This window comes from Jaculus jaculus, chromosome 5 (genome assembly GCF_020740685.1).
Source record: "Jaculus jaculus isolate mJacJac1 chromosome 5, mJacJac1.mat.Y.cur, whole genome shotgun sequence".
In the NCBI taxonomy this organism is placed as follows: Eukaryota; Metazoa; Chordata; class Mammalia; order Rodentia; family Dipodidae; genus Jaculus; species Jaculus jaculus.
The window spans coordinates 136,947,428-136,961,610 of record NC_059106.1 but is presented as its reverse complement, the minus strand read 5'-3'; the positions used below and the strand labels follow the sequence as shown (position 1 = coordinate 136,961,610).

The 14,183-nt window shown below is 40.4% G+C and overlaps 1 protein-coding gene across 2 annotated transcripts in view; it reads left to right on the top strand.

Annotated features, from left to right (window-relative positions):
- Vps8 (VPS8 subunit of CORVET complex) overlaps nucleotides 1–14,183 on the top strand; it is a 252,603-nt gene that overhangs the window by 45,392 nt on the left and 193,028 nt on the right. The window contains exons 8-10 of one of the 2 annotated variants that reach the window (XM_004654316.2): nucleotides 1,954–1,959; nucleotides 7,926–8,050; nucleotides 10,097–10,183. In XM_004654316.2, coding sequence (XP_004654373.1) covers nucleotides 1,954–1,959; nucleotides 7,926–8,050; nucleotides 10,097–10,183 — 218 coding nt within the window. The remainder of the gene's footprint in view (nucleotides 1–1,953; nucleotides 1,960–7,925; nucleotides 8,051–10,096; nucleotides 10,184–14,183) is intronic. The other variant, XM_004654317.2, reaches the window with a different exon arrangement.

The window sequence follows — 14,183 nt, the reverse complement described above, 5'->3', positions numbered from 1 at the left end:
TCATCCACTTATTTTGAAAAAGGTTTTCTCATAGGCCTGGAGCTCACCAACTGGTTTACCAGCTGTCTCCACGTCCTAGCTGCTGAAATGATAAACATACCTAACATCTTTACATGGGTTTTGGGGATCAAACTCAGGTCCTACTGCTTGCAATGCAAGCATTATACTAACTGAGTTATATCCCTAGTCTCTGGTAGATTTAAATCATAGAATTTTATGGCTTGGAGACCAGAAGGATAGAAACAAATAATTTACCTGAAAGAACATTACAATTCTTTAAAAAGTGTTTTTTTTTTGTTTTTTTTTTTTTTTTTTTTAAATTTTTTATTTATTTATTTGAGAGCGACAGACACAGAGAGAAAGACAGATAGAGGGAGAGAGAGAGAATGGGCGCGCCAGGGCTTCCAGCCTCTGCAAACGAACTCCAGACGCGTGCGCCCCCTTGTGCATCTGGCTAACGTGGGACCTGGGGAACCGAGCCTCGAACCGGGGTCCTTAGGCTTCACAGGCAAGCGCTTAACCGCTAAGCCATCTCTCCAGCCCAAAAAGTGTTTTTTTTAACTGTACAAATGACATAAATTCATAGTTGAAAATTTATAAAACAAAGATGTGTGAAAAACTGAAGACATAAAATACTAGTGTTCCCGAATAATTCCTAACATTTCAGTATAGTCTTTTTCTGTGCTTGTACATTCATGTACGTATATATCACTAAATGGGATTGCATTAATGTAACTTGCTTTTCATTATCATGAACATCTTTCCATGCACTTATATTTGTCTGTATCTTTTTTGCTGCTGCTTGATCAGTTGATTTCCATGATTCCAAGCAACCCTCCTATCTTGAGAGAAAAAGAAGCAAAATTCCAAGATTAGAAATAAAAAGTTGAAGAACTAACGTGAATGGGGTTGGGATATAACCCAAATGTTTATCTTTCAGGACAGTGCATGTTGATTTTTTTTTTTCTTCCTTCTGTGAAGTGCTCAATTTTCCTCAACTATTGCTGCTTTTAACTTTATCATTTCCTCATCAAGAAATTGTGAGAATATATGACTGCTTATAATCAGTTCCACATAGAACTTACTGCAAACAAATTGAATTTGTTAACAGAGGAGAAGAATGAATTATCTTTTGATACTATCGTCTTCATTTCCTTGGGCCCGCTTACTGTTTTTTTTTTTTTTTAAATCTCCTAGCAGCTTTTGTAGATATGATGAAATACTTTATTGCAGTCTCATGAGAAAGGAAGTAGTCCAAAGTGAGCATTTTGTGAAAGACTCATAGTACTCTGGCCATGCTTTGAGCTTTAATAGTGCAGTTAATAAATTTTTTCATTATTGTTTGTAGGAAGCAGGTGTTTGGACAATACTTTTTACAGATGGGTTAAAGGATGCTAAAAAGCTCAGAAGCAAATGGCAGGCACTATGAACTGTCTAGACTAGAGGACTGAGTTAGATCTAATCTTTCAAAAATATCTTTATCATAGAAGAAACTTAGCAGGAAGTACTGTACTTGCTTGAGTATTATTAGACTGTCTTTGAAACAGAGGCCCAAGTCATTAAAGTACTTGTTTACCATAACGTTCTTAAAGGTAGATGTGTAGTGCTGGTTATGGAAGTGTAGCAGGTGACTGTGGCGGGGGGAAGGAGGTTAAAGATGTGTGGGTGTGTGGTGCATCATGGGTCTCAGAAGCTCAACATAAAGATGTTTCCCATCCAAGGTCCTTACTTCTCCATTTTTCCTCTTTGAGTGTCAGTGCACTATTACCTTTTTGAATTTCTTGGTTTCTATCTAACTAAAATACGGGCTTACTCACTGTACTGCAATCTGATTAGTATACATTACTCTTTTCCAAGATCAATACCTGAATATAATACAAATGCTAATTATCTTTTGTAATAATTTCTTGCTTTTTCTCTCTCTCTTTGATCTTTTCTTCATGGATCCAAAAGGAAAAGGTATAGTAAATTTGGTTTGCTTGAGTAGTTCTTTTTCTTTTGACATTTTAGAAAATATTTATTTTATTTATTTGAGAGGAGAGAGAGGAAGAAGATGAGAGAGAGAGAGAGAGAGAGAGAGGGAGGAAGATGAGAGAGAGAGAATGAATGAATGAATGAATAAATATGGGTGTACCAGGGCCTCTAGCTACTGCAAACAAACTCCACATGTATGCACCACCCTGTGCAGCTGGCTTATGTGGGTACTGGGGAATCGAACCTGGGTCCTTAGGTTTTGCAGGAAAGCACCTTAACCACTAAGCCTTCACTCCAGCCTCTCTTTTAACATGTTTTAATGTTAAAAGAAACTATTATCAATTCCAGTTGGTGAAAATTGATTAAAGCAGGACGTTATGAAAATAATGAATATCTACAGTGTTTTATTTTAGCTCATAATATGTTTTAGCTAGTTTTTAGTATGTACTATTTTTTCCATTTTTTTATATACTTCTGAATTTTTTCTTCAAGTTTGTATCTGCAATTGGTAGTGTCCAGGAACTTTTTGAAAAAGTTATTTATGTGTGAAGCGAGAGAGAGAAAGAATGAATATTGGCATGCCCTACAGAGCCTCTTGCTCTCCTGCAAGTGAACTCCAGATATATGCATCACTTTGTGCAACTGGCTTTACATGAGTACTGGGGAATTGAACCCTGGGCCAAAAGGCTTTTTAAGCAAGCCCCTTTAGCCACTGAGCCTTCTCCTTGGCCCAACAGAACTTTTAACATAAGCTATGTCTATAGTGGGTTATGTATAGAGTCAGTTCACGAGAACAAAATTCTAAATTTGAACCAAACTTCCCTTTAGTCTTCTACTGTTATCTTGCCAACACCCAATTTCATGATTCTTTTGTGAAATAACTCACTTTCTTCGAGGTTTGGAACCATCCACCACTTAGTGTTCATGTAAATAACAGTTCGCTTTTTTTATTCCATGTTATCAGCTTTTTGAAGTACACTAACATTACAGTGTCAAGAATGGGCAGGAAATGAACACTGATAAGTAAGCAACAACATTCTAGAAGCATGGGGATTCAGTATAGCCTGCTTGGTAAGAATTATGGAGGGCAGAGGACTTTGAGTCTATTAGTTGGCCTTATGGAGGTCAGTAAAAGCTCTTCTGTTAAAATCTATAAAGACCCTTCCCCCCACAAGGTGTGGTGGCATATGTTCTTAATCCCAACACTCAGGAGGCAGAGGTAGGAGATTCATGAGGCCAGTCTGGGACTGTAGAGTGAGTCCCAGATCAGCATGGAGTAGAGTGATACCTCAAAAAAAAAAAAAAAAAAAACTTATTAAAGTGCCTTTATTTTATGATCAATGGTAATTTTAAAAATATTTATTTAATTAAGAGAGAGGGAGGCAGGTAAAGAGAGAGAGTGAGCCGGGCGTGGTGGCGCACGCCTTTGATCCCAACACTCGGGAGGCAGAGGTAGGAGGATCGCCGTGAGTTCGAGGCCACCCTGAGACTACATAGTTAATTCCAGGTCAGCCTGGGCTAGAGTGAGACCCTACCTTGAAAACCAAAAAAAAAAAAAAAAAAAAAAAAAAGAGAGAGAGAGAGAGAGAATGGGAGACCATTCATCTTCCTGGGCTGGAGAGATGGCTTAGCGGTTAAGCGCTTGCCTGTGAAGCCTAAGGACCCCGGTTCGAGGCTCGGTTCCCCAGGTCCCACGTTAGCCAGATGCACAAGGGGGCGCACGCGTCTGGAGTTCATTTGCAGAGGCTGGAAGCCCTGGCGCGCTCATTCTCTCTCTCTCCCTCTATCTGTCTTTCTCTCTGTGTCTGTCGCTCTCAAATAAAAATAAATAAATAAAAAAAATTTAAAAAAAAAAAAAAAAGAGAGTGAGAATGGATGCACCAGGGTCTCCAGCCATCTTGTGCATCTTACATTGGTGCTGGGGAACCAAACCTGGGTTCTTAGGCTTTGCTAGCAAGTGCCTTAACCACTAAGCCATCTCTCCAGCCCTTATTTTTTTTTTTTTTCTTAGATCTTTTCTCTTCTACCTTCTTCTTAGAGCATATTGTAGTATAAATGAAGGACAAAAAAGAATAGCACTGAAGGATGCTGAACACTGATAGAGTTCTTCACACACAAATTTTAATCCTTATAGGATGTAGGTATTGCCTCCTTAGATTGTCTTTGAAACTAATTAAAACAGTTTTTAATACTACATTGACATCGAACATAATTTTATGCCACTTTTTAAAGTTTTTTTTTAATTATTTATTTATTTGAGAGCGACAGACACAGAGAGAAAGACAGATAGAGGGAGAGAGAGAGAATGGGCGCGCCAGGGCCTCCAGCCTCTGCAAACGAACTCCAGACGCGTGCGCCCCCTTGTGCATCTGGCTAACGTGGGACCTGGGGAACCGAGCCTCGAACCGTGGTCCTTAGGCTTCATAGGCGAGCGCTTAACCACTAAGCCATCTCTCCAGCCCTATGTCACTTTTTATATGAAATTAGGTGGACTAATAATTTAGTGCCTTTTCTGCAGCTGTGAAAAAGGTGACTCTGGGATGTAGGGGAGTAAAACTCTTCCTTTAAAATTGACTAGATAAACAGCAGGCTGAACAGAACTCTTATTTTCACCTTTTTTGCTTCTGTGCATGTCCATGGCATGTAACTGTAAAATTCAGATTGTGTAAATTTTCCTAGACTATGGAGTATTTTGTTCCTCTAGTAAGAGAAACCTCCTTCCCCCCCCCATGGCACTCTTTTTTCTAAATTTAGCCTAAGTTATATCATAGCAAGTTTGTTAACATACCTATTAACAGTTACCTGTACTTTCTAGGACAAAACATCTGACCAGAAACAGCTTAAGCAAAGAAAAGGTCTATCTTGGCTCAAAGTTGCTTTTAAATTATTTGAGAGGAAGAGATAGAGAGAAAAAAAAAAAAGGCAGAGAGAGGGAGAGCGAGCATGCCAGGGCCTCCAGCTGCTGCAAATGAACTCCAGACATGCATGCCCCCTTGTGCGCATGTGTGACATTGTGCGCTTGCATCACTATGCATCTGGATTATGTGGGACCTGGAGATTTAAACATGAATTCTTAGGCTTTCACAGGCAAGCGCCTTAGCCACTAAGCCATCTCTCCAGCCCTTGGTTCACAGTTTTGAGGGCAAGCTTCATTGTGGTGGAAAGCATCTTGTCACAGAGGCAGGGAAGGAGCCAGAGAGAATGGCCATCCAGTGGGGCTGGTCTCATAGACCTTGAGATCTACCACCAGCGACACACTTCCTCTAAAAGGCTCCACCTCCCAAAGGCCTCACTAGCTGGGGATTAAATCCAAGACTTAACCACAAACATATGATACTCGGTGAGACATTTCACACTCAAACCATCATACCACAAAGAGAATATTTGTGGAGTCAAAGCAGATTATACTTTATATACAGTCCATGCCTGTCTATCATTTTAGCTACTTTTAAAATTTGTATATAAATGTAATCTATAAATTAGTTTGTGATGGAAACCTAATCATATCCAAGGGATGTAGAATAGGTTATATTACTCTACTGATTTATTCCTCTTAGCAAAGCAGTGAGGTGATGTATGTTTTCTACATAATGTAGATGAGGATGGGGAGATTAAGAGAAATTAAGTAACATTCCTACAATTGTCTAGAGAGCTAAGTGCAGTGCCTGTAACTACCTAGGAGTGGGGTTAAAATTTAGGTATCTTCTTTTATGGGCATGCTACTTTATGCAGGGACATTACAGAAACAAAACAAAAAACAAAAACTTTTAAAAACTAAGGAAGAAATTGAGAATGTTTTCAATGACATAGGTTGTAGTACGTAAATTTAGTACAATGTCAGGAGTGAGCAGAGTTGTTTAGTTTTCTTCCTTAGGTAGTTTTTAGGTGTTAAATATATCTTGTTCCCATTGGTTGTTGTGTTTTTTTTTTCATTGCCACTCCTTTTGGTTTCTTTTTCTGTTTTTTTTTCCCCATGTGTGTGGTAAGCCTATCTGTGTATATTATGTACGTTTGTTTGTGACTGTGTTTGTGGGGGTGCACATGCATGTGTGTAACGTGGGTGTGGAGCCAGAAGTCGGGGTTGGGCATCTTCCTTGGTTGTTCGCCTCTTTATTTACTGAGACAGGCTCTCTCACTTGAACCCAGAGCCCTCCAATTCAGCTAATCTAGCTAGCTTGCTTGCTCTCGAGATCCTGTCTCTGCTTCCCAAACACTGGATTCACAAGTGGGCTGCCTTGCCCACCTGGAATTTCCATGGGTGCTGGGGATCTGATCTCATGTCCTCATCTTGTGTGGCAAGTGCTTGACCCATGGAGCCATGTCCCCAGCAGCTGCACTGCCCTCTTCAGTGGTAACCCTATTCTCCATGTGCTTCCACTCAGTTCTTCCACGAATGATTTCACTGCCATAGGAACATGCTTAAAGCCAGTAATTTAAATGTGGACTTTGAAATCTCAGAGCAGTGGCAAGTGTGCAGTGTGTCAGAACCCTGTAAGGCTTGGATGTCAAAGCCCCAAGGAATCTCCGCAGTGTGCTTTTTGGATACTGTGTGCCTGAGGCAGACAATGCAGGCTCCAGGGCTTCTGTGTGGAGTTAGTGTGAAATTTCATGCCAGCTTCTATCTTTGTTCTCCACTTTCAGTCCATCTGCTGCCTCTATTTGTGACCCAAAGTAGTGGTATATATAGAATACCATTGCATAATCCTGATATCATGCCATTTTGCAAATCCAGTTATGTGAATAATCCACTAAATGTATAAGGTGGCCCTAAGAAAATTAGGGCCATGAAAAACAATATGGTAGGTAAGGAATTTTAATAGAACAAAATCAACGTAATGTCATATTTGGAGTCAAGAAAATTACTAATTAAAGAAAAGCTATAATAATTTGTTTAAAACATTAAGGAAAGGTTAGTCAGGTTGTATATAAAAAAGGTATGCTTGTATAATTCTAGATGTGAAAGAAAGATGATCACTTGTAATTACGCCTGGCCTACAGACTTATCAGTTTACTCCCTTTTGAGTGTTTACTTTGGAAGGCTGAAATCTGAAATGACTTCAAAACTGTTGCGTGTTTTGTGTGTGTCAGATATGGTGTAGCCACTGAGTCAGAATTCCTCTCAGGGTGGGGCAGGGCCTCAGAGCCAGCTTAGGAACGCGGTGGGCTACCCTCACAGCGCTCACTGTGGTGGCCACGAGCACTGGCCAGTGGTATTCCCCATGCCCGAGAATGAAAATGCCTTTAGGCTCCTCCATAGTAGAGTTACCGAAGTAGGTTGGCACATGAAGAAGCCATGCAGATGGCTTCTGAGTCCAGGCCCCGGGTGTATTCAGGATACTCTGGGAATATTAATTTACTCATATTAGTCCTAATAGTGGTCATCTTCTCATGAAGGAGACAAGACATATCCCAAAATAGTTGTTGTGGTGAAAGGCACACAAGTGCTGGGGGAGCTCCAGGTTCTGCGCCATGTTTGCTTCTATGTTTTCTTTCTTTCTTTTTTCTTTTTGAGGTAGGGTCTCACTCTAGCCCAGGCTGACCTGGAACTCACTATGTAGTCTCAGGGTGGCCTCGAACTCATGGTGGTCCTCCCACATCTGCCTCCCGAGTGCTGGGACTAAAGGCATGTGCCACCACACCTACTCCAAAATTTCACTTGCACCATTTACTTCTTAGTAAGCCTTTTGAAACCTGGATAATAACTGTAGGTTTTAGCTAAATTCTAACTGAGTACATTTTGAGTTCTTGAAGTTTTTAAGCAATTTTAAAAGAAAGCAGCCTAGCATCCTGGAAATGCTAACAATTCAAGTATTGGATGAGGCATCCGATAGTTGTTTTGTTAAGGAGACAGGGTACTTATAGAGTTTTTGACTTATCATTAGCAGGTTTTATGTTATTCTTCCTTGTAGGTCTTGTTGTTTATACCCTTAGTATCTGATTGGTTTCTGCAGATCAGAATCAAGCGCTGAGGCTCTGCTTGGGCAGTACAAGCGTTGGAGGGCAGTATGGCGCCATCTCTGCCCTCAGCATCAACAACGACTGCTCGAGACTTCTGTGTGGCTTTGCTAAAGGACAGGTAAATAATGCTGAAGTAACTTTGAACAAAGTAGCCTCTTTAGATTGTATAGCAAAATATGCTTCATGGAGTGATTTGTCTACAAGTAATGTCTTTTAACACTACGCTGAGATTTGTTATACTGACTTTTGTCTTGTTTAGATATTTTAAAATAAGTGTCAGTGACTGAAGAGAGGATAGCTTTTAGGTTCTAATTTACATGTCTTTTTTTAGTAAAAAACTTTAAAAAATATGTCTCCTGGCATTAGGCCAGTGCTTTTGGTGCCAGCATGAGGACCTGAGTTTGGATCCCTAGCACCCACACGAGAGATGAGTGGAGGGGAGTGTGTTTGGAGAAGAGGTTGCAGGTAGATCCCTAAGGCTCACAGGCTAGCTCGTTTGGCCAGATCAGTGAACTCTGGATTCAATGGGAAAGCCTGTCTTAAAAAATAAGGTGAGTGGACTAGAGAGATATCTTAGTGGTTAGGGTGCTTGCCTGTGGAGCCTAAGGACCAAGGTTCCATTCCACAGTATCCACGTAAGCCAGATGCACAAGGGGGCACATGTGTCTGGAGTTCATTTGCAGTGGCTGACGGTCCTGGTGTGACTGTCCTCTCTCTCTCTCTTTCAAATAAAGAAATCAAACTAAAAAACAAGGCAAAAAGACACTAAGGCAAAGACCTGATACTGACCTCTGGCCTCCACATGTGTACTACATGCATGCATGCATGCACACACACATGCATAAGAACCTGTATGTACATGTACACCTACTCATAAGAACACACATACATGCATGTACACAACACACACATGCAAAAAAAATTTTAATTAACATAATTAAAAAATAAAGGGCTGGGGAGATGGCTTAGCGGTTAAGCGCTTGCCTGTGAAGCCTAAGGACCCCGGTTTGAGGCTCGGTTCCCCAGGTCCCACGTTAGCCAGATGCACAAGGGGGTGCATGCGTCTGGAGTTCGTTTGCAGAGGCTGGAAGCCCTGGCGCGCCCATTCTCTCTCCCTCTATCTGTCTTTCTCTCTGTGTCTGTCACTCTGAAATAAATTTAAAAAAAATAAATAAATAAAGCATGGCTCCTTACAGTAGTGGTAGAAAGTTGTGGAAACTTAAAACAAATTTTTTTTTGTTCATTTTTATTTTTTATTTATTTGAGAGTGACAGAGAGAGAGAAAAAGAGGCAGAGAGAGAGAATGGGCACACCAGGGCTTCCAGCCAGTGCAAACGAACTCCAGATGCATGCGCCCCCTTGTGCATCTGGCTAATGTGGATCCTAGGGAATCGAGCCTTGAACCAAGGTCCTTAGGCTTCATAGGCAAGCACTTAATTGCTAAGCCATCTCTCCAGCCCGTTTAAAAGTTGTGGAAACTTTTAAATACACTATATTTCATTTTCTCTGCTCTTATTGCTGTGTTCCTGGGTAGCAGTTTTGGCATGTTTTGTTTCTACTTCTGAAACTAATGCTAGATTATTATTTTTCCCCATCTCCTGATTCTTATGTCACTAGCTGGTTTGATAATGGTGCCTTTCCTATTAATTATTTTTAATGAATGCTGAAGTGATTTTTAATATTTATTTATTTGCAATCAGGAAGGGAGGAAGGAAAAGAGGGAGAAAGATAGATATGTGGGCACGCAGAGGCCTCTAGCCACTACAAACAAACTCCAGATGCAAGTGCCACATCATGTATCTTGTTTTACATGGGTACTGGGGAATGAAACGAGCATAGGCCAGCGGGCTTTGCAAGCAAGAGCCTTTGACTACTGAGCCATCTCTCCAGCCTTCTTAATTAATTTTTACTAGTGCTAAACAGATTGACTTACCAGAGAAATCTCAAAAGTTAAGGGTATAAGTGGGTTGGGCAGGATAAAGAGTCGATGAAGATGAAATAAAGGCTTTGTGTTTTAATGGAGTTAAAATAGGTATATTTTAACTTTATGGCTTTTTGCCTGCAATGTTTATAGAAAAGGAATAGATTGTTTCAGCTAGAAGGCAGGATAGTTAAGTCCAAAAACAGAGCAATAAATTTGTTTTTAAAACACTTCGTCTTATAGATCACCATGTGGGATTTAGCCAGTGGAAAGCTTCTCCGATCAATAACAGATGCTCATCCTCCAGGAACAGCAATATTGCACATCAAGGTAATAGACTTGTTTTCATAGGCTAATCATCTTTATTATTATGCTTTTGTATTCACCTTAAAGCAAATTTATCTATATTGGTAATTAGAAGTCCCCCAAATGTATTTAACTCAAAGCTACTATTATTTGAGCTCAACGAGATATTTTCTCAAGTTAAAGCCAGAAATGGACTACTGTGGAGATACTCAGTTCAGGTTGTATTGAGGTCTAATAGACACCAGCAAAAAGAGCAAATTGATTCGATCCCAGAGTGGGGATTTGGCATCAGATGGTCAGCACCTTGCTGAAAGCTCAGATGGAGAATTTAAAGGTCTTTTCACTTTATTTAGTTGGCTAAGATCTTACTTGAGGTGTGTTCTGTCACCCATTTGTGTGGAGGTGCCACAATGTGATTCAAGGCACCAACTGTGAAAGAAGTGGGGTCTGGGTTATATTTAGAAGTGAACCTTTTGGTTCATTTTCTTTTAGATCTCTAAAGGAAAAGAATTTAGATCTTAGTGTTGGGTTTCTTTCTTTCTCTCTCTTTTTTTTTTCTTTCCTAGGCCTAAAACATAAACTGACTTAGGTAACAGATTTTACTTATAAGTACACGTGAACCTTGGTTTTTGAATGCTGGCAAACCCATATTTAAAAGCATAAAAGGTAAAGGACTGTAACAAGGGAATTCTAAAATCAGATCTTCTAGATTTTAATCATGTACATACTTTGTTGCTTAGCTATGTGGAACTCTCTTATCCACACATGCTTTTTAAAGTCTGCAGCATCTGGAGTTTATATATCTGCATCTAGGTTAGTTACAGGAACGTCTTTTGTGACAGAGGCTTCGAAGCATTTAGTAACAATGAAAACGTCCAAGACAAGTTAGTTTCTCCTCTTCCAGTATATGATGCTAATTTATCTTGACCTCTTTTCTTATAGCATGTGCCAACTTCTAATAGCCCTCTGTATGTATCCTAGCCTCGTCATAGAGTAAGATCTTTGAAGCCAGAATCTACTTGTCATTTAGTCTGTGTTTTGTCCATAGTACTGCTCAATAAACACTTGTTTGAAATAAAAACTTATCTAGATAGTGGCATTTACATGTGGCCAGTCTTTATATAGAAAAAAACATGAAATTGTTGAGAGAAACAGCACAAGGTGAAAAAGGAGAGAGAGGAGGCAGCTGAGATCAAAAGCACAGTCCAGGAGCTGGTGTGCCACATGGGTTGCCAGTGAAGGTGGTGCGTGCCCGTGCCAGCCCTAGAGAAAGACATGTAACGGTTGAATACCCTGAAAGCCTCAGACTGACTTACAGTCATTTGGGCTTCAGCATTCTGACTTCAGACTTAACCCTACACTGGACTTCTAGTTTTATATGTAAATGTGCACGTATAATTTTATATGTGCTACTGTGTTAATTTAAAATACTAAAACACACAGATACAAAAAGTAGAAAAATCAAACAGGAATATGACTTCTTTTATTTTTCCTGCACTTCAGTGAGGCATCTCCTGTACGTGCATTGGTATATGCTTCACTCTCTGGCAACTGCTCATCTAGGCTTTGAGAGCAAAGATAGGGGACTTCTTTACTATGCCATGTATGGACTCAAGGAGGAGTTCGGCACTGGCCTCTTGTATTGCAGCTGCCCCTAAATAAAAAGGCTTACATTTAGAATGATTCATTAACCTTTACGTTTTGGGAGACAAGTCACTGTACATGATACAAGTTACCTTATTTTCTTTTGGGGCCTGTATCATTGACCATACCTCTTCTGACCTTAGGAATTTCATTATGAAAATGATTTATTATTCGGGGTTTTCAGATTAGGTAATAATTAAAGTATACTCTGAAAGATGAGAAAGGAAAAATAGAAAAAAATTAAGATAGAGCTTGGGAATATAGGTCAGTTGGAACTGGACACAATGGCACATGACTTTAATCTCAGCACTCAGGAAGGAGAGGCAGGAGGGTCAGAAGTTCAAGGTCATCCTCAACCATATCATGAGTTTGAAGCCAGCCTGGAAGATGTGACATGGGATATACTGTCTCAAAAATAAAAATACAAACAGTGTTTTAGGGCTGGAGAGATGTCTTAGCAGTTAAGGCGCAGAATAGCCTGAGGTCCCAGATTTGGCTCCCCAGAACCCACATGAGCCAGATTAATGCACAAGGTCACATTTGTGTGCAAGGAGACACATCTGTAGTTCGATTGCAATGGCTAGAGGCCCTGGCATGCCTATTCTCTCTCTCACTCTTTCACTCATAAATAAATAAATTTTAAAACGATGTTTTAGTTATAGTGAGTTACCTCTTCAATTATTCAGAAAATTTATCAAACAAATTTAATTCTCAAAGATACTAAACATCTTTTTTTTTTTTTTTAATACTTTATTTCCAATGAGGGAGAAAGAGAGAATGGCTGCTCCAGGGCTTCTAGACACTGCAGATAAACTCCAGACACATGCACCACTTTGTGTATCTGGCTTATGTGGGTCCTGGGGAATGGAACTCAGGCCATCAAGCTTTGCAAGCATCTTAACCACTGACCTATTTCTGCACCCCCAAACACCTTTTAAAAAATTATTTATTATTAGATATGGGCATATTTGGTATGTAAACAACACATGTTGGTACCAACCTTTCCCTTCTCCCTGCCCCTCTTCTGAAGAGGCCTTCCTCGTTGGGGATGCAGGTCAACCCCATGAGGATTGTCAGTCATGCATTATGGGACAGGGTGAGGAAATGGCTCTGTGCCAAAGGTCCCAACTACTTGTGGCTCTAGCAATCTTTCTGCCCCTCTTCTGCAAAATTTCCTGAGCCATGCTGGGAGCATTATAAGTTGACTTCAGGGATGGGTACTTAGGAGCCTCTGGATCTCTGGTTTAGTACGTGTTGGGTGTCCTCAGTGTCCAGCACCCTTGTGCTTGCTGATACCAGGTTCACTAAGGAAAAGCACTCTTGTTCTTTTCCCCAGTTCCTCTGTGGTTTCAGCTGGGGCCGGGGTGGAGTGTGCTGGGTCGTTTATCTCCTCAGGCCCAGCTCCCATTCCAGACCAGTGAGCCCGCCCACACACTGTTTGCACAGGCAACCCAGAAGCCCCAAACACCTTTAAAAAATATTTTATTTATTTGAAAGAGAGAGAGAGAGAACAGACATAACAGGGCCACTACCCACTGCAAACGAACTCTAGACGTATGTGCCACCTTGTGCATCTGGCTTACATTGGTCCTGGAGAATAGAACCTGGGTCCTTAGGCTTTACAGACAAGCACCTTAACAACTAACCAATCTCTCCAGCCCCCCCAAACATATTTTTAAAAATATATTTATTTATAAGAGATATACAGATAGAGGAATAGATACAGACAGAGAGAATGGGTATGCTAGGGCCTTTTACTACTGCAAATGAACTCCAGCCATATATGCCAGTTCTTTTTTTTTTTTTGCATCTGGCTTTATGTGGAAGGAACTAGGCTTTGTGGGCAAGTGCCTTAAACACTGAGCCATCTCTCCAGCCCTGTTGCATCATTTTTGGTGCCTAAACACATTTTTAAAATATTTTATTTTTATGAATTTGAGAGAGAGAGAGAGAAATAGGTAGAAAGAGAGAAAATGGGCATGCTAGGGCCCCTTGTGCCTGAGATTGAACTCCAGGCACATTTGCCATTTTGTGCATCTGGTTTTTACATGGGACTGAGGAATTGAACTCAGACCCACAGGCTTTGCAAGCAAGTGCTTTTAATTGCTGATCCATCTCCAGTCCCCCAAAGTCTTTTAATGTTTCTGTTCTTCAAAACCAGGCAACTGGAGTTGGGAAGATGGCTCAGTGGTTAGAGGTACTTCCTTGCAAAGCATGCTAGAGAGGGTTTAATTCCCAAACCACCTATTAAAGCCAAATGCAAAAAGTTGCACAAGTGTCTGGTGTTCATTTGTAGCTGCAAGAGTCACTGGTGTACGCACATGCACACATAATCAAGAAAAAATTTAAAAAACATAACTAGGCAACTGCAAATGTATCT